This window comes from Leptonotus elevatus, chromosome 11 (assembly GCF_054856555.1).
Source record: "Leptonotus elevatus isolate MCC_2025b chromosome 11, RoL_Lele_1.0, whole genome shotgun sequence".
Taxonomy (NCBI): Eukaryota; Metazoa; Chordata; class Actinopteri; order Syngnathiformes; family Syngnathidae; genus Leptonotus; species Leptonotus elevatus.
Window position 1 is genome coordinate 22,605,323 of NC_141249.1, and position 22,681 is coordinate 22,628,003.

Here is a 22,681-nt window from a genome sequence, read left to right on the forward strand (position 1 = left end):
GAGAGCTTCCTTTCACCGAGTAAAAGACTGCCATTTTGACCGTTAAGGTCGGAATTGTCCATTTGGTCTTGTGCATTAATTCTTCATTAATTATAATTATTAATTTATTAACTACTGAAACAATTTTAAATACAAAGGTAATTTCGTTTAGAGTATTTAGTTGATATATAAATTAATAAAAATACATGAATGTAATTTTCACTTAAATGGTTTTTAAAATTATATAATTGTATTGTTTTTGTCAGATAATATCAATACAGTATAACATTTTATATATTATATATAAATGTTGGGTGAAAAGTTTACCGACAGCGCCCTCTGGGGGCACCTCTTGTTTTCTTCTTCACAGGGTCACACTTCCGCCATCACGTACGCAACATCCGGTTGTGCAGCAGCCATTTTGTCTGTTCGGGCACGTCTACTATGACGGTCGAAAAACTGCCGTTCCACCTTAACAAAAACACTCGAATATTCTCGCCATGCCTTTATTTCAACTCTAAACTTGCGCTTAAAAATATAATAACATCCCTAACGCGCGTCTGAGGAAGCGCCGACTTTCCGCGATAAACGCCCCGCGTTGAAGCGAACAAGAGGGCCGAGCAGTATGTCGTGCAAGGAAAGCTACTTGGCCATCTTTCGCTATCTGACGGATGAGCGCGAACCGTACGCCCCGGGCACGCCGGGCAACACCAAGCGCAAGATACGCAAAGCGGCAGCCTGCTACGTGGCCCGCGGCGGCACCTTGTACTACCAGCGGCGGCTCAAGGGCCAGGACGTGTTCACCGAGTTGGAAGTGGTGCTGCGGGACGAGCGCAGGAAGGAACTTATCGAGCGGGCGCACGTCCTCGAAAGAGGGGAGCACCTCAACCAGCAGCTCACATGGGAGAGCATCTCGCAGAAGTACTGGTGGAGAGGTAAGAGCGGGAGATGAGAGTCCCGGCGGCCGCGGGACGAAGCTTTGTCGTCGGGTTAAAATAGTAGAAAAAAAATGCGAGGAAGTGTTCGCATTTCGTAGCAAACGTTCCCCCCTTGTTACTTGACGTGCACACGTTGGTTGGCGCCATCCAGTGGGCAGCCGACAGCAGCGGTATTTGACTTTGGAGGGTTTACTGTGGACAACCGCGAAGGATAAGGACGGTCAAATGATTTCGGGGGGAAACAAGTTTAAAACAAACCCTAAAAACAACAACAGGGTTGGCTTACGGTCAATACAATTTCCACACGTTTTTATCAAAGTAAAAAATAGCCCACGTTCCTTAAAGACAATGTAAACAAACTGCTTTTGTGACATGTTCCCAGACCTCAAGTCATTGTTCGCAAGTCAAGTCAAAAACATCTGGTGATGCTTCAATCTCGAGAAATTCATAATTTGTGAGTTAATCACAGACTATTGTTGTTTTTGTCACCCATTTTAGGTATCCTGAAGCACGTGAAGGATCACATCCGCGAGTGCACAACCTGCACCGTTCGCCGTGGCCCCGATGATGGCTCCGGGGGAGGCGGTCGCACCGGCGGCCGGCCGAGGAAACGGAAGGCGGCCAGAGAAGATGATGAAGACGATGACGATGAAGAAGAGGAAGAGGGGGAGGATGGTGAAGATCTTGATGATGGGCTTTTTCCCACAGGTCCAAAATCAAAGGTGTCGAAGACTTCAGATAAGCACGAGGTGGTTTTTGTAAGTATTGTTAGCCATATGTTATCTTTTTGATAGCTTATATATTACCGGTGCTTTTAAGTTCACGGCGTTATTTGAGTTTGCACAGTTCCACAGTTGCTACCCCTTTCACACTGAGATGGGTGTTTTGTTTTTGTTTTTTACCCTCAGGTGAACAGCAAAGGCGAGGTGAACCAGTTCTTGTCCAATCACGGCCAGACAGTGCTGGACAAACTCAACCAGCAACGCCTCAACAATCAGTTCTGCGACATCACGCTGCTGATCGAGGGCGAGGAGTACCGGTCGCACAAGGCGGTGCTGGCGGGGTGCAGCGAGTACTTCCACGATCTCTTCTTTGAGAAGGGCGCTGCTTCCACGCACGAGGCCGTGGTCGACCTTGCTGGTGAGTTTGCGTCTCGTGTAGGCTTGCCGATACTAGAAAAAGCGTCGCGATGCCTCACCACGGGCTCTCGCGCACCTTCATGAGGATAATAAGCCATGTAGAAAATGGATGGATGGATGGATTAATTTCTATTGCGTTGAGGTCCACCCAGTTACAATTACATCCGGAGGGCTTAAAACCGTGGGTGGTAATTCATTTTGAAATAGCCTGGCCAGAACCATCAAAAAGCCCAAAACTGGTCACAAAACCACCCAGGGTTTAAAGTACTCCGGCACGGTGCCGGATTTGTGGTGTAAGATATTTTTGGACGACACAAGCTCTGTATGTGTGTCTTGCTTAATGCGGTCCAAACCATACTCAATACCCAGTTAAGAAGTCCATCAGAGGCAGAATAAGGCGGGTCTTGTTTTGATGTAGCGCGATGTCGCGACAACGATCGTCTCGCGCCCGTGCGCTCTTGCTCGTGTGGCTTTAATGTGCCGCGTCTTCTCCAGGGTTCACCAAAGACAGCTTCCTGCCTCTGCTGGACTTCGCCTACACGTCCATGCTGACGTTCAACTTCAGCGTCATGGCGGAGATCGCCAACCTGGCGCGCCACCTGCTGATGCCCGAGGTGCTGCAGATCTGCGAGTCGGTGCACAAGGAGGTGGAGGAGCAGAGGCTGGTGGTGTACCAGCACGAGGACAGCCACACCGTCTCAGCCGGACAGGCGGCGGAAACCCCGCCCGACGAGCCGGGCACTTACACGGTCACCATACAGAGCGACGGCAGCGCGGTGGTCACCCACGCCGGGCTCGCCGTGGCGGGGGAGTCTTTCGCCATCGTGGCGCCGGCAGGCACCGAGCAGCCGATGGCTGTCGCGGCAGAGGGAGCGGAAGGCGGCGAGACCCTGACGCTGATCGCGCACCAGGCGGCCCTCGTGGGCGCGGAGGGGGAAGCCATGACGGTGGTCACCCACAGCGGGCAGGCGGGGGCAACGGAGTCGCTGGCGGTGGTGTCGGCCTGCCTGGCCATTGAGCAGCCGGGCGAGGCGGAGACTTTTCTTTTGAACATGGAGGCGGGACAAGTAAAGCCGGCAGAAGTTAATATGATGCCCGTGGTCGAGCTTCAGACCCGGGCGGCCAGCGATTCAACAGAGCCGACCGCTGATACAACGGAGCCGGCCCCCGACGCACCCGAGTCGACCCCCGAACCGCTCGTTCCGCCGCCCCTGAAACGGAAACGAGGGCGCCCGGCCAAGGTGAAGAAGGAAGTGGTAATGGAGGCGATGGCGCCGGCACCCTCTGAGGTCGAGGAGGAAGACGCGGGGCCGTCCGCAGAGGACGACAGGCAGGAAACGACGAGCGACTCCAACCAACGACGACTGCGGCAGCGCTCCATTGGCGAGGGCGGCTACGCTCGACTCCACATGGGCCTGGATGACGACAACGACGAGGGGAAAAGTGCCGCCGCAGCAACTCGAGTCACCCCCATCCCGAAGGTGCGGACTTTCAGGGCCGTCAATTACTCGCATGCTCACATTTAAATTGTAATGCCTCGGTAGGTGCTGCTCTTTTGGTTAGCAACAGAGTTGAATTGTTGTAGCCACGTGGTAATGAGCCACTGCAGTTTCCTTCAACATGATGACCACACACATTTTAGCAGGTGGGTCCGAGGCCCGGGAAGAGGGGGCGGCCTCCCAAGCAGCTCGAGGAGAACCCGGCGGGAGGCGAACCCGGGTTGGCAGAGACACAGGAACCAGACGGCGCAGAGGCTGCTACTCCTGCCGAAGATATCTGCTCGACCGAGGCCGCCGCCGTCAACACGCTGGCGGCAGCTGACCCGGATCTGGATGATGAGGTCCTTGCTGACGGCGGCGCGGAAGGGAAGCACACTTGCTTAGAGTGCGGCATGTGCTTCCCGCGCCGCTACGCTCTCATCATGCACACCATGAAGCACGACAAAAGTCGCGGATACAAGTGCAGCGTAAGCCGCCGCCTACACATTTTAACCCAATTTGGAACTCTAACCTTGAAACCCAAACTGTCTTAAAATTCTCATTTGAAAGCCTAACCCAAGATTGAAACCCTAATTTGAAACCCTACTATAATTTCAAAGACCAACCCAAGATTAAAATCCCGATTTGAAAAAAAAAAAACATAACCCAAGATTGAAACCTTAACTTGAAAGTCTTACCCAGGATTAATATCTTAACTAGGAACCCTAACCAAAAACTGTCATGACATTTTTTATTTGAAACCCTAACCCAAGATTGATGCCCAATCCAATAAATGAATGCTTAACTCGTAATCCTACGTTGCAACTGGAGCCCAAGTTTGAAACCCTAATTTGAATCCCTTATTCAGGAATGAAAGCCAAACTCTTGCTTGAACCTCAAATTGAAATCCTAATCCTGGTTTGAAACCAGCCAAAGGGTTGGACCCCTAACCTCAAACCCTTACCCTGTCTTGAAAACCCGATTTGGAGCCCAAAACCCGGCTTTGACGCCCTAATTCCCGGCGTTCGCGTCATCGCCTTCAAAAGTGAAAAGTAAACTTCTGTTCCGTGTGTTTCAGCTGTGCAGCAAAGAGTTCCAGTACGCCGCCTCCCTCCGCGCCCACATGGCCCGCCACAAGCAGCAGAGCGGCCAGCGGGCGTCCGCGCCCAAATCGGCGCCCTCCCCCTCCTCCTCCTCCTCCCCCTCCTCTTCGCAGCCCGCCGAGGGCGGCCAGGACTCCAAGTCGGCGTGGCCGCACGCCAAGCGCGAGTTTGTGTGCGACATCTGCGGCAAGACGCTGCCCAAGCTGTACTCGCTGCGCATCCACATGCTGCACCACACGGGCGTGCGGCCGCACGGGTGCAAGGTGTGCGGCAAGACCTTCACGCACAAGCACGGCCTCAAGATGCACCGCGTCCTCCACGACGTCACCAAGCAGTTCCAGTGTCAGTACTGCAGCAAGTCCTTCGTCAGCAAGCGCAGCATGGAGGAGCACACCAGCCTGCACACGGGTCAGAAACACGCACGGCAGCTCACGAGAACCCGGGGCACCGAAACCTCATTTAAAGTGCTAATCCGATATTGAAACTGTGAATCAAGCAGCACCAAACCCTAACGTAAGAGAAAGCTTTAACACTTCAACCCCCCGAACCTGAAACCCTCGGAACAGAGGTGCAAAATCCAAATTGGAAGCCCGAACCCAAAACTGTATTTCAAACCCTAACATTTGTCTGAAACACCAATTCAAATTATAAACGAAACACAGGCTTGAAAACCTCATTTGAAACCCTAACATTTGCTTGAAAATATATCACAGGCTTGGGAAGTGAATTTAAAACCCTGAACCAGTTAGAAACTTTAATGCCCATGCTTGAAACTTTATTCTAACCCCAGAGAGAAACATTAGCCCAAGATAATACCCTAATTTGAAACCCAACCTTATTTTGAAACCTTGATTTGAAACACCAATTTAAAATAGAAACCTTAACCCAGGCTTGAAAACTCATTTGAAATCCTAACATTTGCTTGAAAATCTTTTCCCAGTTTTGACGTGCTAATTTAAAACCCCAATCTTTGTTTGAAGCCTGAAACACTGATTTGAATCAATAATCTCTTCTTAATCTGTAATTTTGTAAATGATTAAACCGATGAATGTTATCTTATAAAAATGCACTTGACAACATTTTCTTATTTGAAAACCTTATCCTGATTTGAACGCAAACCCCAAGATTGACCTTAACCCACGCTTGAAACGCAACACTATCTACAACTCTTAATTTCAAACCCAAATCCAATGAATTGAATCCTGTACCCAAACTTTTTGCTTGCAAACCTGGATTTGAAATCTTTTCTTGATGTGTGCCGTCGCGGCAGGCGAGTCCAAGTACTTGTGCAACACGTGCGGCGCGACCTTCCACCGGGCCTCGGCCTTGAGCAAGCACCTGAAGAAGCACAGGCCCAAGCCGGACGTGCGCGCCTTCGCCTGTTCCCAGTGAGTAGCGCCGTCGCCGCCCTCGCCGTCGCCGCCGCACCTTTCCCGCGCCGACCGTTTTTCGCCGCTGACGACGGCGCCCGTGCTTCTCGCCAGCTGCGACAAGTGCTTCTACGAGGCCAAAGACCTGCAGCAGCACATGAACAAGCACATGGGCCTCAAGCCCTTCCAGTGCCAGATGTGCGGCAAGTGCTACAGCTGGAAGAAGGACTGGTACTCGCACGTCAAGTCGCACAGTGTGGCCGAACCTTTCAAGTGAGGCTCACGCACGCGCACACACACACGGCGGCCCCGAGCCCTTCGCCACTTCAAACCCTTAACCCCGGGACATTCATCCCCCCCGCCTCGCTCGCGTTCAGGTGCAACGTGTGCGGCAAGGAGTTCTTCGAGAAGGCGCTGTTCCGGCGCCACGTGAAGAAGGCCACGCACGGCAAGAAGGGTCGCGTCAAGCAGAACCTGGAGCGAGAGTGCGAGCACTGCGGCAGGAAGTTCACGCAGCTCCGCGAGTACAGGAGGCACATCAACAACCACCAAGGTGACGCCCGTGCTCAGACGTTCGCGTTCAGATGTCGCGGGGCATCGGCGCAGTTACGGGTTTTGAGGGTTGAGCTTGGTTGAGAAAAGTCAGGGGTTCGAGAACCGCAAATACTGGCTGTCACCGCCGGTAAGGGTAAGCGGACTTCTAAGCAGGGCACAATATGATTGGCTGCTTGCAGAGTTGAGTCAAGGATTATTTAATTATTTGTTTCCTTTCCGGCTTCTCGGTGAGCAGAGAGGGGATGGGTGAGCAATTCACCCACTGAGGAGGGGAGGAGGAAGGGTGGGAGCAAGATGAAAGAGACGTGGCAAACGTAGCAAATCTTGTTTGTGTTTTTGTCAGGATTCGTAAAAAGGTTGCAAAGATGTTCACAGGCAGTTTTTCTTGTTGCAAAGTCATTTTGTTCAAATTTGAAAAACCTAATTTGAAATCTTAACCATTTGTTCATAACGACAAATCAGGACAAAAAAACCATAACCCAGCCTTGAAACAAAGTTGAAAATCGAACCCTTGCTTGAAACCCCACCGGTGGCTTGCAACTATGAAACTATGACTGCAGCTTAATAGCCTAATTTGAAACTCAAACTCAGGTTGAACATTCTAATTTGAAGCCGTTACTCGCTTTTCAAACACTGTCCAAGCCTCGTTTGAAAGCCAAATTTGAAACCCTACCTCTGACTTGAAGCCCCAATTTGAATTAACTTAAGCTTCGAACCCTAATTCTGGTCATAAAACCCTAACTTGAAACTTTTAAGTTTCAAACCCCAACTCAGCCTTGAAACCATAACTAGAATTTCAAACCCCAACTTAGGCTTGTAACCCCAACCAGGATTTAACACCAAATTTCAAAGGTTACGCTAGAAACCCTACCCCTTGCATTCAGTGGTATTTTCAAATTGTAACTGCATCTTAAAGCCCTAATTTCAAAACCCTTAGCACTAGCCTAGAAACCCTATTTTGCACCTTTTAACCACATCTTGAAATCCTAATTTGAACCCACAACTCTGGCTTCAAACCCAAATTTGAAACCCCGGGTCTATTTTCAAAAAGCTAAGCCAGCAATTAGGGTTGAAACCATAAACAACGTTTAAAAGCCTTCAGGATGGAAAATCCTAATTTCAAATGCTAACCCAGCAATGAAACACTTACTCGGGCGCCTTCAATTGAAACCATAACCTCATAAGTCAATTAATTTCAGCCAAATGCAAGTATAGGAATCGGTTAAACTGAAGCAAAAATAAAGTAAAAAGCACCCACCAAAGCCAACGCGTGTCTTGTTCGCCCCGCTGTCATTTTTTTGCAGGCGTGAAGCCGTTCGAGTGCGTGACATGCGGCGTGGCGTGGGCCGACGCCCGCTCGCTGAAGCGCCACGTGCGCACGCACACGGGCGAGCGGCCCTACGTGTGCCCCAACTGCAACGAGGCGCACATCGACGCCCGCACGCTGCGCAAGCACATGTCCAAGTACCACGCCGACAGCCTGCCCTGCAAGATCATGCTGGAGAAGGACACGCTGCAGTTCCACAACCAGGGCACGCAGGTGGAGCACGCCATCAGCATCCTGGCGGCCGACCTGCCGCCCGAACTGCGGCTGGCCGCGGCCGACGGCGGCGGCGGCGGCGGCTCCGTCGAGGAGATCGAGACGGTCCTGATCACGGAGGAGACGGTGGAGGCGGCGGAGGCGGTGCAGGCGGCGCAGGAGGCGGACGCCGACGGCGACGGCGACGGCGACGGCTCGCTGGCCACGCTGACCGACCGGGGCATCATGCAGGTGGTCAACTACGTGCTGGCGCAGCAGGCCATAACGGGCGTCAAGCTGGAGGAGGCGCCCGACGCCATTCAGACCATGGAGGTGGAGATGACCGAGGTAGAGTAGAGCCGTTTTAATTTCTCCTGGAACGGATGTTGCTGTTGAGCTTGCGCCGACCTTTCAATTTTAACTGTAAATAGCTTTGGACAAAATGGAGGAATCGTGGCTTTTTGTTTGGGCCATTGAACACTCCCTCCAATCCCTGCTTTTGATTGGATCATGAGATGATGATGATAATAATAAAAAAAAATACAGCATTTATCCCTCGTGGTTTTTTTTTTTAATCCAATGTTGCAATTGTAAAAAATGAGGAAATTAAAACAAATACTCGCACCGCAATAAAGCAAAATGACAAAAAAAATAGACGCCCTGAAATTTTGTTGTAAAAATAAAAATAGATCAAATAAATGAATACTGTTATACAATTATTATAATCCGACCAATCAAGTGACAAATACAACTACACACTAAACCTAAAATTGTATTTAAAAAATGTGCAGGTCTTAGTATAACTAAAATAGTAGCCATGGTGTAAGAAAAAAAAAAGTTCAATAAAAAATTATTCGCCCTGTCTGTGAAAATAATTAAAATTAAGTAAAACGAATTCAGTAAAATGACTCAAACTGTCATAGTTGTAAAATAAAATTTGAATAAAGTAAAACATTAGCACTTTCCCAGTCATACACTTGTAAAAAAAATTGTAAACTAAAACTTATCATTTTTGTAAAAATAATTCAAATAAAATAAAGTTATATCCAAGTATATTATAAGTATAATCCAATTAAATGCCCTGTCATACAGTTGTAAAACAGAAAAGAAAAAAAGGACATTAGGACAAAAAAGATGTAAAACTCAGGAGAGCATTTCAGGATATTTGGTTTTATAGTGTGCTTACAGTCAAATGTACAAGAAACAACCAACGTGAATATTTGAGTCATTTCAATTGTTCATTTTGAAAAGTAAGACAAGACACAGCAGAGTAGTCAAGAAGGATGGATATTTATTTTGGATTTATATCAAAATAGTCTCGACATATTTACAATAAAAATTGTACAAAAAATATGAAATGCGGCTGTTTTTTTGTCTCTATTCTAACTTTAAACCTTGTTTTATTTCCTCATGACAAAAAAAATATACAACATGTACATACTAATCCCACGTAATAATCCTCAACCAAATACAACATAAGAGTGGGGTAACACTTGAAAGTTGAAATGTTCCTGTTCCTGTACAACAACACTCTGCGCCTATAGGTGGCGCCACACCGGCTAAATATAGAGAAGATGCGTACTTGAAATGTACAATCAGGACTTGGAAATGCTTTCTTTTTTTTTTTTTTATAAACACTTTGAACATTTCTTAAGTGCTCTCAAGAAATTGGAAGCGTGCAGGAGAAGAAAAATAAGTGCACGTCTCTTTCCAAAAAAAGGGTGGTTGGGGGGGCGGGGTGTGGGGGGGGGGGGCTGGTTCCGTGCGTTTTTTGTTTTGGTCCTACTCTCCCTCCTCCTTGATGCGCTGCTGCTTGTTGCGGCGCGAATCCAGGTCGAAGGAGAAGTCGGACCAGTCGTCGCGCTGCGGGAAAGAGATGGTCTGGCGCAGCGTGAAGCGCACGGCGTCGATGACGCGCTCGCCGCGCGCCTCGGACGAGCTGACGGCGGACGCCCCGCTGGTGGTGCGTACGATGTGGGGCGGGGGGGAGAAGTCCATGGCCTGCCGGTGCTCCAGGATGCCCTTCCAGATGGCGTGCTGGTACTCGATGGGGATCTTGAGCCGCGACAGGTCCTAGTGGTCATGACACAGTGGAGCGTTAGCGGAGGCCGGCGCGCCGGGGCTCCACTCGGCTGCGATTGACGGCGGAGGGCTCACCTCCATGTTATAGTTCTCAATCTGGTAGATGTTGCTTAGGCCCTGTGCTGTGAAGTAATCCAAGCAGCCTGCGCAGCCCAGACGAATGAGGAAGCTGCCAGGGCAGGGAGGGGGGGGGGGGGGGGGGAGGGAGGGGGCGGTGGGGAAACAAAACGTTAATTCGAGCATAATAATAATAATAATAAAAAAAAAAAGGCAATTCCAACAAAAGTTTTTTTTTTTTTTTTTGCAAACAGGATTTATGATACAACTTTTCTTGAGTAAGTCACTGTTTGCGGTAGTTCGTTTTTTAGCCATATCGCCCAGCCCGAGGTCAGAACTGTCCCAATATCGTATTTTTACCGGTACTTAAAAGTCTGTGAAATGATTGGCAATGTTCTCTTCTTCTAATTTGTAGTTCCTGATGGTAAGACACCACGCGAGTTCAGATACCTTGAAATAAGGCGGGCTATCGGTCCATTTGTTGAAAAAAAAAAAAACATTTCTGAGAAGAAAAAAAAAGTATTTCTTCAGGGAAAAAAGAGCTAGCGTTAAAAACTACCAAGAATTTGTTTTAGAAGAATATGGTAATTTTTTTTCAAGTCAAACCCCCCCCCCCCCTAAAAATGTGTCATGTTTAGTTTTTAAAAAAAAATAGAATTCTGTTTAAAAAAAAATCCAAGAAAGACAATTTACAATTCTAAGAATTTTTATACAATTAAGTCGTAATAAGTTATCAGGTAGATGCTGCTGCCTTGCTTATTTTAAAAAATGTAATGTATTTTTTCGTTAGGTACTAGGCGAATATTTTTTTAAAGAAAATATAATAATAATAATAATATAAGATTATTATCTTATATTTTTCATAACTTTTTTTCTAAAGAAAATATTTTCAGGAAAGAAGTGAAATAATAACCTGCTGCTGATATGACTGCAATTTTTCGGTGAGAATATATACATGTTTAATTGAAAAATGTAAATCTTAAGACACTTATTGTGTGTGTATGAAAAATGTGTAATGAGAATTAAATACAAATGTATTTAAAATATGTATATGCAAATTAAATGTGACGTCATCCAAGCACCCTACGCACCCTCGGCGAGCGAGGAAGCTGTGAGGGGATGACGGGAAAGAAAAACATCAAATTCCCATGAAACCATGTTTCGCTTCCAAAGGGCATCTTTATGCGTTGTGGGAGAGTTGTTGATTTCCCGTTGTGCACTTGAATGTAGCTCATATTTTTTGCCTGGGAGTTCTTGAAAATCTATATTTGTTGTTATTTTCTGAGTAAAAAGTCCATGCCTAGTTTTTTTTTTTTTTTTTTAATTATTAGCAGTCATTGGCTTGTATTCGAAGCGACGTTTGAACCTTTACGCATCGACTCGAAGCGATGATTATTTTCCTCCAGGATGAAAAAGTTCAACGTATTTTTTTTTTTTGTCAGCCATTTGTTTGCGGGGGTGTACCTGGAGATGCTGCTGTCCATAGGGTACGGAGGAGGGGGCGTACAGTGCGAGGAGGGCACCAGGGGCAGCTGCGGCTGCAGGCCGTGAGTGGGGCTCAGTGAACTCATGTCAGCGCTCATGGGGATGTGAGTGCCCATCATGGGAGTCACTGCAGAGACAAAAGCGATGGCGGGCGGTCGGTCAGACGGGAAAAAATGCAGACCTCAGCGCGCTCTATTCCACTTATTCTTAAAATTGGGATTAAGTAAGGCTGGGCGATATACAGTAAGCCCCCCCCCCCCCACACACACACACATCACAATTTGGTGAATCATTTTTTAATTGTTTTGGAGGAGCCCGTGGGAAAACAATGGTGGATCAGTGATTGCCATAGATCCCTACGGCGAAAAGGCAGTGATTTGACGCCAGGGAGATCCAGCATGAAATAAACTTCCCATGGCTGAGTTATATAGCCAAGAAATCTGTAGCTTGAATTATTTTAAATTTTAATATTGTAAGGAAGCAGCATCTTTTGTTCATGTTGATGTGAAAAACGTCATTTTTGTTGTTACGTATTAATCCCGTTTGCTGTTAACATATTGATCCAAAGTGGCAAAAAAAAAATACTATTTTTTTATGAAAATGTATTAACGATTGTGTTTTAAACGACATTTTGTCCCCCAAGGAAGCGCTTTTATTTTCACGTTCCCGCTGATCCGATTTTAACACGTTTTTCAAGATGGCGGCTGTCGCTTGGCCAATCGTCTTGAAACGTTGACAAACGTCAAACCACCAAATGGTCGAAGCAGACGTCATAACAAGCAGCAGGTTGCCAAATAGTTAACAAGTCATCAACAGTCAACGTTCATCATCACATTGCGTAAGTCTGCTAGCTTGATGCTAACACACAATTCAAAACTCCATTGATGGGCTAATGAAACTCAATGTGTCAAAGTGGCTCTAGGAAGAAAAAAAAAAACATTACAGTACTGTAGTGATGGCAAAATGAAGCTTCATGAAGCATTTGCGATACTTTTTGACTCCTCTAGATGGTGCTCTTGGTTTAAAGATAAAGGCAAGTGCAATGAAAATGGATACATTTGCATTGCATCTCTGAATCATGAGTGCCATCTTGAGGAGTCAAAAAGTATCACAAGTGCTTCATGAAGCTTCATTTTGCCATCACTACAGTACTGTGTATTGCTATATTAAACTGCCCCCTAGTGGCAAAAGCACACAACAGCAGGAGGCTCATTGAAATATAGCATGAAATCAGGATGTCAAAACGGTCTTAATTTTCTTTCCAATGTAAAAAAAAAAAAACCCACCACTTTAAAGTGTTAATTTTCTTCAAACATAAAAAAAAAGGCGTTTTTTAAAAATATTTTTATCGGTGTGCAAAAACTGATTGAAAGCATTTCCATTCATTTTAAGGGGGAACAATGATTTAAGAGTTTTCGGTTGCAAGCGTAGTCGTGGAATGTGTTAAGTCGGGGCACCACTTCATCTATTTATGTGTATGTGTAAGTTAATAACTTGTAATTGGTGTTAAAAAAAAAATATATATCTGTTTCATCTGAAGCAAATCCCAGAAAGGGAAAAGATATTCAAATCCGCCTTTGAATGTCATTAGTCTTGGTTTTGTATGGAAGGTGAACAATTGAAAAGAATGTTGTAATTTTATGTGGCAGCAAAACTAAATTTGATTTGAAGGCGATATCGCCCAGCCATACAGGAAATAGTTTGAACGCAGGTGCGAGGTGCGTGTGGAGCAAAAGAAAGAAAGAAACAGAAGAAGAAATGAGCTTACTGTCTGTGAGGCCGGCCGACATGCCGGACGGGGTGAGCGTGTTGCGCTGCTGCGGGTTGATGAGCTGACTGACCGACGGAAGCTTGTTGACTTTGCCGTGGGGGGGGGAACTGGAACCGTACGCCGGCTGAGGCGCCATCGACGTCCTGCGGGCAAAACGCAAGGCATGCCGTCGTCACTCATCGGCATTCCGAAACATTGACGGAAGTGTGCGTTGTCTCGTTTCGCAACTTTTGAAATCCAAATGAAGACTTCCGACTTTTGGAATCGCAATTGTTATAGTGAGGCTTTTTAATTCAAAAAGGCCAAAGGCTTTTTTTTTTTAACATGTATAGAAGGCTTTTTATTTTATTTTACATGATGTATGTATATACTAATGCATTTTAATTAAAGAAAAAACAAACATGCTGTATCGTAAGGCTTAGACATAATGCATAGTTCTAGTTTTGTTTTTTGTTTTTAGCCAAAAAGTAGCAAGTCTTTCTTTTAATTTAAAATGAGAAAGCCATTATGTATAGTTAGGCATTTTAATAATAATTAAAAAAAAAAAGCCATGATAGTAAGGCTTCTTAAGAAATGGTGTATAGTTGTTTTCCCCGTTTTTTTTTTTTACCAAAAAAGAAGAAAGTATTTATTTTGATTTAAAAAAGGCACAATGTTGTTAAAAAAAGGAAATATTTTTAATAACTACAAAAAGCCATTAAAAAAAAAATCCCGGATGTATAGCAAAGCTTTTTTTTTTCTCAATTAAAAAAAAAAAGCCGTCAACCAAAAAGAAGCAAGTCTGTTTTTTAAGTTAAAACATATTTACTATACTATTTTTAATTGTGCAAAATAAGCAATCATTGTCACCTTATCTTAACGAGATGTGCTGGTGTGTTAAAAACATTAACGAAAACAAAAAACATTTGAAATTGGCTTTTTTTTTTTTTTTTTTTTTTCAATGGTCAGAACATGAAATAAAAATTTTGGTGATCCTTTTTTGAATAAAAAAAAATTGTAGTTGACATAAGAAACAAACAATATTTCATAATTTTGGTTGATTTTTTTTTTTTACATAATTGATTTTGAATGCTTTTTATTTTAATCTTTCAATCAGTACTTAGTTACCTGAAAATATACACAATAAAGTAAGAAAATTACATTTTGGCTGTTTTTGAATAAGTAAAAAAATAATGTAAATAAAAAAAATTATATATTTACATTACCAATTAAAAATGATTGTCACATAAATTGAAGTTTTAAGACCCTTGAAACCCTGCCTTTCATATTTCAATTGAACAGCATGTCTTGTTTAAAAAACAAAACAAAAAAAAAAACAGCAACAACATAATTATCCAAACAAAAAAAGCAATTTTATTCGCATTAGCCACAAGGAAAGAAAATCTGTTTCAAACAGAAGAAAAACATTTGCTTGTTTCCCCAAACTGTCCTGCAGTGACTTTACAAAACATGACCAGCATTTTGTCAAAACAAATCATCATAATAATAGAGTAACTAACAATATGAAGAGCCCTCAGCCCCAAGTCCAGCACACACACGAAAACGTCACGAAAGGAGTCCAGCTCTGGCAATAAAGCAACACGTACACACGAAACACATGCAAACTCAATCCAAAAGAGTCCCGTTGAAGAGTAAAGACAGAAAAGTCTGGAAAAAGGAGTTGAAAAGAAGGAGGAGGAGGAGGAGGAGGAGGAATGAGGAAGGTTCAGGAGGATGTGCAGCGCCACCTGGCGTCCCCGGCGGGATCCAGCAGCTGACTGCCGAGACGCGTTTTGATCACACTGCAACAAGAGTCAAAGGCAAAAGTCAAAGATCGGAAAAAGAAAAAAAAAGCGGCACTGCTGCAGTTGGCCACAAGAGGGCAGCATGCGAACACAAGCAGAGTCAGAAAGAAAGTGGAGGGAAGTAAGACTTGGAAACGGACGCTTTTCTTTAGTTCTGGAGTGTTGGAGCATTTGTTTTATTCAGTCATATCATATTTCAGGTGAAAAAGAAAAAGAAAAAAAAAGGGTCCCATTAATTTCACCCCCTGCAACTAATTCCAGATGATAAGAGAGTTTCAACAAAATGCCTTATTCTAAGCTGCAAATAAACCAACAAGTGGTGATTTGTTCACGCCGACGGACAACGTTGGTTAGCAGAGGACAGTGCTAATTTCTATCACATATCTAGATAATAATAAAACCTTTAAATGGATGAAAACGGTGTACTTTTATCATATAAAATAATATGAATCAATGTTTGATCATGTATATAAATTAGATACGTTATCAGAAAATTGCAATTTTCTAAAAACAAACACGTGTAAATAAAGAAAATATTAATTACGTTTTTTTTTTTTGCTGTAACAATAGAATGTTGTCAGAAAATTATATATTCTTTTCTTCTGAAAAGTATTTACTTTGTTTGAAAATAGATCTTTTTTTCCCCTCAGAAAATTTCAATTTTGTTTGAGAACTTTTGAAGAACCTTTTATTTGATTTTTGCTGAAAATTTATATTTTTGTCTTGCAATAATCTTTGACAAAAATAAATACATTTTTAGAAGTCAAAATATAACTTTTTCTTGAAAAGATATTAGACAATGATTGGTTGGGAAAAAAGTGTTTTCTCTCGGAAGAATACAAAAAAATATGTATGTTTTTTTCTTAGAAGAATAAAATCTTATTTCTGGTGTACCTTAACTTTTGAGATTATTTTTGTAATTTAATTTACTGGTAAATGATGCAATACTTTCACTGCTGGTGTATGTTTTACCGTTCTTTACCGCCACCTAGCGGTGGCCTCGCAACAACAACCAAACGACAGCTTGTAGAAAACTTGTAAGTCACTTTATATCTCTATGTAAAGAATGAAAACCAAAAAAAACCCAAAACATTTTGCTCACTCTCCCCTGTCAAAGTACGGTGGCCCTGAAGGCTGCGTAGCTGTACTCACTGTTTCTGCAAGAGGTTCTGCTGCTGCTGCCGGTACGACTCGATCGTGTGCTGCGGCAAAAACTGCATCAGCTCCAGAGACTCTTTGATCTTCACCAGAATCTCGTAGATTTCACGTCCTTTTATCTGAAAGGGAAAGCCAGTCAAGTGGTGGCGAGGCGGGGGGGGGGGGGGGGAACAAAATGGAGGCCGTCAGAACGGGGGATGGCGAGGAACTCACGGGCAAGCAAAACACCTCCTCGTCCGTGGATCTTCTCTTCTTGATGGCCGACATTTGGATGCCGTGAGACACCTGGCGGAAGGCTGGAAAAGTCCAAAGAGGAGAACGCGGGTCAGAGCGAGAAGCGCTGACGTTTCAGGTCGACTATGGCAGAGCGGGAAAACAAGGAAGGCGGAAGGGAAGGTCACATTCGCAGGCCGCCATCCCAAAGCGAAAAGTTTGGATGTTTTCACATCGTGGATTTGAAAAACTCCACCTCATAATCCCAACCGCAAGCGTGCAGCATGAACGCGGAACGGGACGAAGCGTAAAAAAAAAAAAAGCAGCCGAGCCCGTCACCAAGCCCCCCCAAGCTCTACTTACGGCGCTTCGTACCCTCACTGCTCTTTGTGGCGTCCGTGATGTGTTGCTTGCGGATGCTGTCCTCGTCCGCCTTGCGGTCGCGACCCGGACAGGCGCAGATGCGAGCCTCGAAACAGCGGCGGCCCAGAACTTGACCGCTATAACACACACACACGCACGCGCACGCGCGTCATCAGCACACGTTGTCCATCTTGTACTTCAAAAACGGAATTTCGAATAGCGGTTGCAACGGATCACAAAAGTCACGCTTTGGATCGGAACACGGGTTTGAGTCACTGATCCGAACCGACCGCGGATCAATGATGGTCCGCTGCACCGCTATCGAATCTTTTAATTTCTTAATCGAAGTTGTGTTTGTTTGGTGTTCTTACTCTCTGGTCTCCAAGGTGACGATGATGAGGATGGGTCGTCGGTTCATGCCGCCCACGCAACTGGAGTTGCACATGAAGTTGTATAAGATGGTGGTGAACTCCGTGCCCACCTGATTGAAAACAGGAAGTGAGGTCATTCGTTGTTTTTTTTCCTCTCTCCCACATGAATCAGCATTTGCAGTTTTGGTCAAATTGCCTGTAAAAGTTGTTTTTACCTGGCTTTTTTTATCATGCCATTATTATGTAAAAACAGTGCAGGGGCGGAATGTGGGGGTATTAAAGTTGACCAGGCAAATTTTCACCTTCTGCGGTAATAACAGAATATCTCTTTGCACTTATGATACAAGCTGGTATTTTCTTCCACAATCCTTCTACAAAGTCATCTTGAACATTTTCCGCATTCTGAGGTAGTAATTTCAAAAGCTCCTTTTACACTGCCAGGAAAAGTCATTGATGTCCCTTTCTGTGTTTGCATCAACGGCACTGAGACGGATTGGAGGGAGGGGTCAAATTGATTTGGAAATTCTCTGCTTTCTGAGGTAGTATTAGAAGCCCCCCTTTTCACACTTGTGCGTTTCATTTTTTTCATAACGGAAAGGCGGTGAAAAAGTCAATCGTGAAATGTTCCCATTTTTGAAGGAAGTCTGAAAAGCCCCCTTCACACTGCCTGCAAAATGCACTAAGCAACGACAAGATTGGACAAATAAACCAGTCATTTTCCGCCTTCAGAGGTAGCATTATAAGCTCCTCTTTACTATAACAGGAAAACCTGTCTTTAAAAATAAGTACATAAATAAATAAAGGCTGTATAACTAGCACACGGACAAAATAGGGTGACAAACAACAATATTTCCTATCAGAGGTAGTACCAAGAAAACCCCCCAAAAAATGTTCCCACCTTTCTTCCGTGTCTCCATAACAAATCTCCGAAAATAAATAAAGAGCGCACAATCCTTGATTCTCACCTGAGGTGGCTCGTACGGCACCAGCACGCTCTGCCTCCCGGTGATGGAATCCTCCACATACTGGGCGTGGCTATTACCCTCCACGCGGATCAGGTGACTCGGTGGTGCGATCTGACCTGATGCGGAATACGCTGGCGGTCAAAACATGCTGAGAAAGCAATCAGTCAATCAAAAAGGAGTCAATCAACCGACCGTCGTTGAACTCGCGGCTGAGCTCGTGGTTGGGGCAGCGCTTGACCACCTCGGTGACGTGTTCCGCCTTCTTGTAGACGGGCATGGCGCGGATGACGGAGCCCTGCGGCGGGGTGGTAAGAACTTTGATCTGGATGGGACACGTCTTGGCGATCTGGCAGTACAACTTCTTCAATTCTGTGGAGTACTGACAGCAGGAAAGAACACAATGAGTGGAGTCGACGCGGAAGTGTTCCGCGTTCAGAGGTAGTAGCAGAAAATCCAACATTGTCTGTCTTGTCTCTTTTCTGTGTCGATGTATAAACAGCACCGCAATGTACTCAATGTACACGTCGTCCCTGGAATTTTCCACTTTTAGAGGTAGTAACAGAAGTCCATTTCACACCGCCACATTTACTGCGATACTTTTCCATGATAAACTTAAAAGCTTTCATGCCACCCGTAGTTGACATTTGTTTATTACTGTTCTGTATAACTGGCGTCAATAATGAACGGGGAACAGTCAACCCGGCAATATTCCGCCATGAGAGGTAGAATCAGAACCACCCCCTCCCCCCCTTCTTTTGTTCGATTTCAATGGCATTGATGAATTCGACCCAACACATTTCCACCTTTGGAGGTAGTATCAGAAGCCATAACAGGGGCAGAATGGTATGAAACGGTATTCCGCATTGCTTGGGCAGGGGTGTAAAGTTTCACACACCTGCTGCCATGTCACTTTCAGAATGATTAGTAACGTTGTTGCCTCCATCTAAAAGAAAAGGCCTGCTACTACTTTTTTTTTTTTTTTTTTAAATCAAGATCTCTGCGTGAAAGAAGTTAGGAATAAAAAAAAAAATCACGATCACTTATAAGCGCACAACAACAACAGGCTGAATGGAAGAGACGGCCGGACGGGGGTAACACCTGTTACCTGGACCCAACCCTGCCTTGTCGCCCTCTGGCAAAAAGGAGGTTCAAGACAGGACTGTGATTACCACCCACTTGAATACGCACGCACGCACATTTTGGGCATCCTTGAAGATGTCTGATGGAAAAGCCTGTGGTACTTCCGAGCGGCTCCATAAAAACAAACCCTGCAGTCGCAATTAAACCAGGCTTTCATCTTTTAAAGGGCTAAAGGGGGGGGTGGGGTAGATTGGGGGTGGGGGGGACTGGGCGGTCGGGGGGTATCTTACTTTAGCTAGGCTATGCTAGCGTCCCCCCCCCCTTCCAATCTTCTGTCCATTCTTCCTTCATTTTCTTCCTTACTTGATGAAATCATTTTAAAAATGGCTCCTCCATATATATTCCTTCATTCCTTCATCTGTCCTTCCTGCTTTCACTCTTCCTTCCTCGCTCCCAATCGGGCCGAAGTGTAACGAAAACAAGAGGCGGTGGCAAAGACGGATGGCTGCACTCGAACCCGACACTACCCCGCACGCCGCCGTCACTCTGCTAAATGAGGCGGAAAAGCTTCAGATTGGAGGTGGAAAGCAAGCTGAATGTGACGGGACAAAGAGACCGGTCAAGGGTGTCCAATGGTCGCCAATTTTACGCCTTTCTGGGTCGCCTTTCGCACGGCATGCTTTTATTGCCGCAGCTCTGTTAGACGGCACGGACGCCAATGGGGGGTACGAGGTCAAACTGGTCATTTTGACCCTCTCAGGGGTAGTATCGTAAGACCTTTTCACGCTGCCTTCCAAAGACGGCATGCGGCGCCCTTTTTCAGTTCCGGCTTCGGAGGTAGTATCACAAGTTCCTTTCACACTGCCTGTAAAGTCAAATTTGACGTCTCTGTCCACTAAAATCAACGCAGAAAAGAGGACAAAGTCAAACTGGCAATTTTCCACCTTTGGAGGTAGATTTTTTTTTAAAGCCAGTATTCATTTTTAACCCATAAAACTTTTAAAGTACACACGTATAGTTCCATAAGTAAGAACTGAATATGACTTTTTTTTTTTTTTTTAAAGTTTGGCGTAGATGGTCTTCTTCTTGTGTGTTGTTTAAAAATAATTACAGGCTGCGGCTTTTTGTGTAGCTGCAGGCTAAAAACAAAAGACACAAAACACACACAAACTTGGGCCGAGGAGAAAAGAGATCTAATCTTTCTGAAAGTTTGTTTAGATGATATCAAACTATCGCAGGCTCGCACCCACCCAGGAGGAGTGCGAGGAGGACACAACACAACACAACACAACACAACACAACACAACACGACACGACACAACCATCCCTGCCCTCCGGCTACAAACTCCTCAGCACAAATATGCGCTCGTTTGCTCAGCGCTAACAGCTAACGCTAACCAGTTGAATGATGGGATTCAGTAGCGGGGGCGCCGAGGCGTGTCATTTGGCTGCCTTGCGTTGGCCACATTGGGACTCACACACGCACACACACACTCACACACACACAATGTGACATTATACATGTTATACTGCATGTAAAGTAGAAAGAGACCATTTTGATTGAACTTTTATTTAGCAAAGGAAGGAGACAACGCAAGTAAGGAAATAAGGATGAAGGAAAAAGTGAGTGAGGACCCAAGATGGAGAGAAGGATTGAAGGAAGGAAGGACGGGAGGAAAGAATGCTGGATGCTAGAAAAGAAGGGGAAGGAGGATGAAAGGAAGAGTAAAAAGGTTGGAAAGAAGGATAGCATGAAAGGAAGACGGAAGGATGAAAGGTAGGAATGAAGGTAAGACGGCGCAAAGAGAGGCAAGGTCGAATGAACGGAAAACAAGGATGACAGGAAGGAAAGATGACGGAAGTAGTAAGAAAGAAAGTTGGGAGAAAGAAAAAGAGGATAGAAGGAAGGAAAGGGGAACGTGAGATGAAAAAAAAGGAAGGTAGAATGAATGAAAGCAAGGCCTTGGAAGGAAGGATGAAAAAGAATGGAAAGAAAGAAGGATAGGAGGAGGAAAAGGAGCGTGAAGGGAAGAAGGTAAATGGAAGAGTAGAAAATGTAGAAGGAAGAGTGTAAGGTTGGAAAGGAAGGAAGGATGAAAATGATGGAAATATGGAAAGTCGGGAAGAAGGAAGCAATGAAGAAAAAGAGGAAAGCAACAAAAACAAGGACATGTTAGAAAGGAAGACAAATGATGGAAGTAAGGAAAGAACGAAGGATGGGAGGAATAAAAAAAGGAAAGCAAGATGGAAAAAAGGGAAGGTAGGAGGAAGAATGGAAGGAAGGGGAAGGGAGGAAAGAAGGAGGGAAAATAGGAAGAAAGGGAAGGTAGGATGAATGACAACAAGGACATGAAAGAAGAGTGGAAAATGATGGAAGGAAAGAAGAATGAGGAAGAAAAGGAGGATGAAGGAAGGCAAGATAGGGCGGAAGGGGGGGTTGCAAAACAGGAAGGATGAAAGAAGGATGGAAGGAAGGAAAGTGGGGTGAAAGTGAGGAAAAAACGAATGAAAGGATGGATGAAAGAAAAGAAGGAAGGCAAGATGGAAGAAAGGAAGGCAGGGCGTATGGAAGGACGAGGGAAGGAGGTCCGCGTCACCCGGGCTGGAAACCCTCAAACTCAAAAGCTCGCCCTGCGACAAACCCAATTTGCAAACCTTGACTTACGAACGCGAAACCTTCCGTGACACGTTCAGTTACAAGCTGGTCATGATTATCGATGGCCGTTTTGGCGTCCATCGTATTCGACCACGGCGGCCATGACGGCGGCGGCGGCGGCGGCCCGGGACTCTGCAGCGAACCAAGTTGCCGTGCAGCCGCAGGTCCCGGCAGGCCCGCCAGCTGCGGCGTTCCTGTGGCGCTGACAGCCGCTGCGGGCGCAGGCACCTCACGCAAGTCCTGACAAAACAAGCGCGGCTCGCGTGGCGCCTCCGGTCTTGTCTGCTTCATACCTGACGTGTCGTGTCTTGCCCGCAGCCTCAATAACACGTACCACTCGCCAGTTTTCGTCCCTTTTTTTTTTTTTTTTGTTAACCTTCTTCTCTACATCTCTAAATCTCTACATTGGACTTTAGTGAGAAACTTTGGAATTTCGGTAGATATGGAAATGGGACAGTGGTTTTGGTGAAGCAGCATGTGGTTCAAGGTTGTTTTGGTGAAGAAATGATATTTTAGGAATGCTCAATTTTGGCCCCAAAAAAGTATTATTTTTTCTTTAACTCATTCACTGGCAGCCATTTTCACTGAAGCAACCCCCTTCGCTCCCGGCTGTTT

General features: G+C 45.2%; 2 protein-coding genes across 6 annotated transcripts in view; one reads left to right on the forward strand and one right to left on the reverse strand.

Annotated features, from left to right (window-relative positions):
- The first annotated feature begins 398 nt into the window (after positions 1-398).
- zbtb11 (zinc finger and BTB domain containing 11) lies at positions 399-8,629 on the forward strand. Of its 2 annotated transcripts, none has more exons than XM_086090132.1 (10): positions 399-914; positions 1,416-1,675; positions 1,826-2,057; positions 2,552-3,537; positions 3,699-4,022; positions 4,613-5,045; positions 5,908-6,025; positions 6,122-6,280; positions 6,385-6,560; positions 7,867-8,629. In XM_086090132.1, the coding sequence occupies exons 1-10, from the start codon at positions 605-607 to the stop codon at positions 8,436-8,438; spliced, it is 3,570 nt and encodes a 1,189-aa protein (XP_085946258.1). In that variant the 5' UTR covers positions 399-604; the 3' UTR covers positions 8,439-8,629. The 2 variants fall into 2 exon arrangements, with proteins under 2 accessions (XP_085946258.1, XP_085946259.1); XM_086090133.1 differs by having other exon boundaries at positions 3,702-4,022.
- Positions 8,630-9,355: 726 nt separating this feature from the next.
- The window catches only part of tp63 (tumor protein p63), a 33,504-nt gene continuing 20,178 nt past the window's right edge, over positions 9,356-22,681 (reverse strand). For 2 of the 4 annotated variants that reach the window (XM_086089163.1, XM_086089165.1), the window contains 10 exons: positions 18,523-18,709; positions 18,331-18,446; positions 17,366-17,475; positions 17,007-17,131; positions 16,632-16,714; positions 16,413-16,537; positions 13,474-13,619; positions 11,685-11,832; positions 10,239-10,332; positions 9,356-10,154 (listed from right to left, as the gene is read on the reverse strand). In XM_086089163.1, coding sequence (XP_085945289.1) covers positions 9,864-10,154; positions 10,239-10,332; positions 11,685-11,832; positions 13,474-13,619; positions 16,413-16,537; positions 16,632-16,714; positions 17,007-17,131; positions 17,366-17,475; positions 18,331-18,446; positions 18,523-18,709 — 1,425 coding nt within the window. In that variant the 3' untranslated portion in view covers positions 9,356-9,863. Of the gene's footprint in view, positions 10,155-10,238; positions 10,333-11,684; positions 11,833-13,473; positions 13,620-16,412; positions 16,538-16,631; positions 16,715-16,994; positions 17,132-17,365; positions 17,476-18,330; positions 18,447-18,522; positions 18,710-22,681 lie in introns of all 4 variants that reach the window. The other 2 variants (XM_086089162.1, XM_086089164.1) reach the window with 1 other exon arrangement.

Bases quoted from the DNA above. Each gene is read 5' to 3' on its own strand.
- zbtb11 (XM_086090132.1), top strand. From the start codon at position 605: ATGTCGTGCAAGGAAAGCTACTTGGCCATCTTTCGCTATCTGACGGAT. The intron at 4,023-4,612 runs GTAAGCCGCCGC...CGTGTGTTTCAG, and splicing joins GTCGCGGATACAAGTGCAGC to CTGTGCAGCAAAGAGTTCCA. The intron at 5,046-5,907 runs GTCAGAAACACG...CCGTCGCGGCAG, and splicing joins GCACACCAGCCTGCACACGG to GCGAGTCCAAGTACTTGTGC.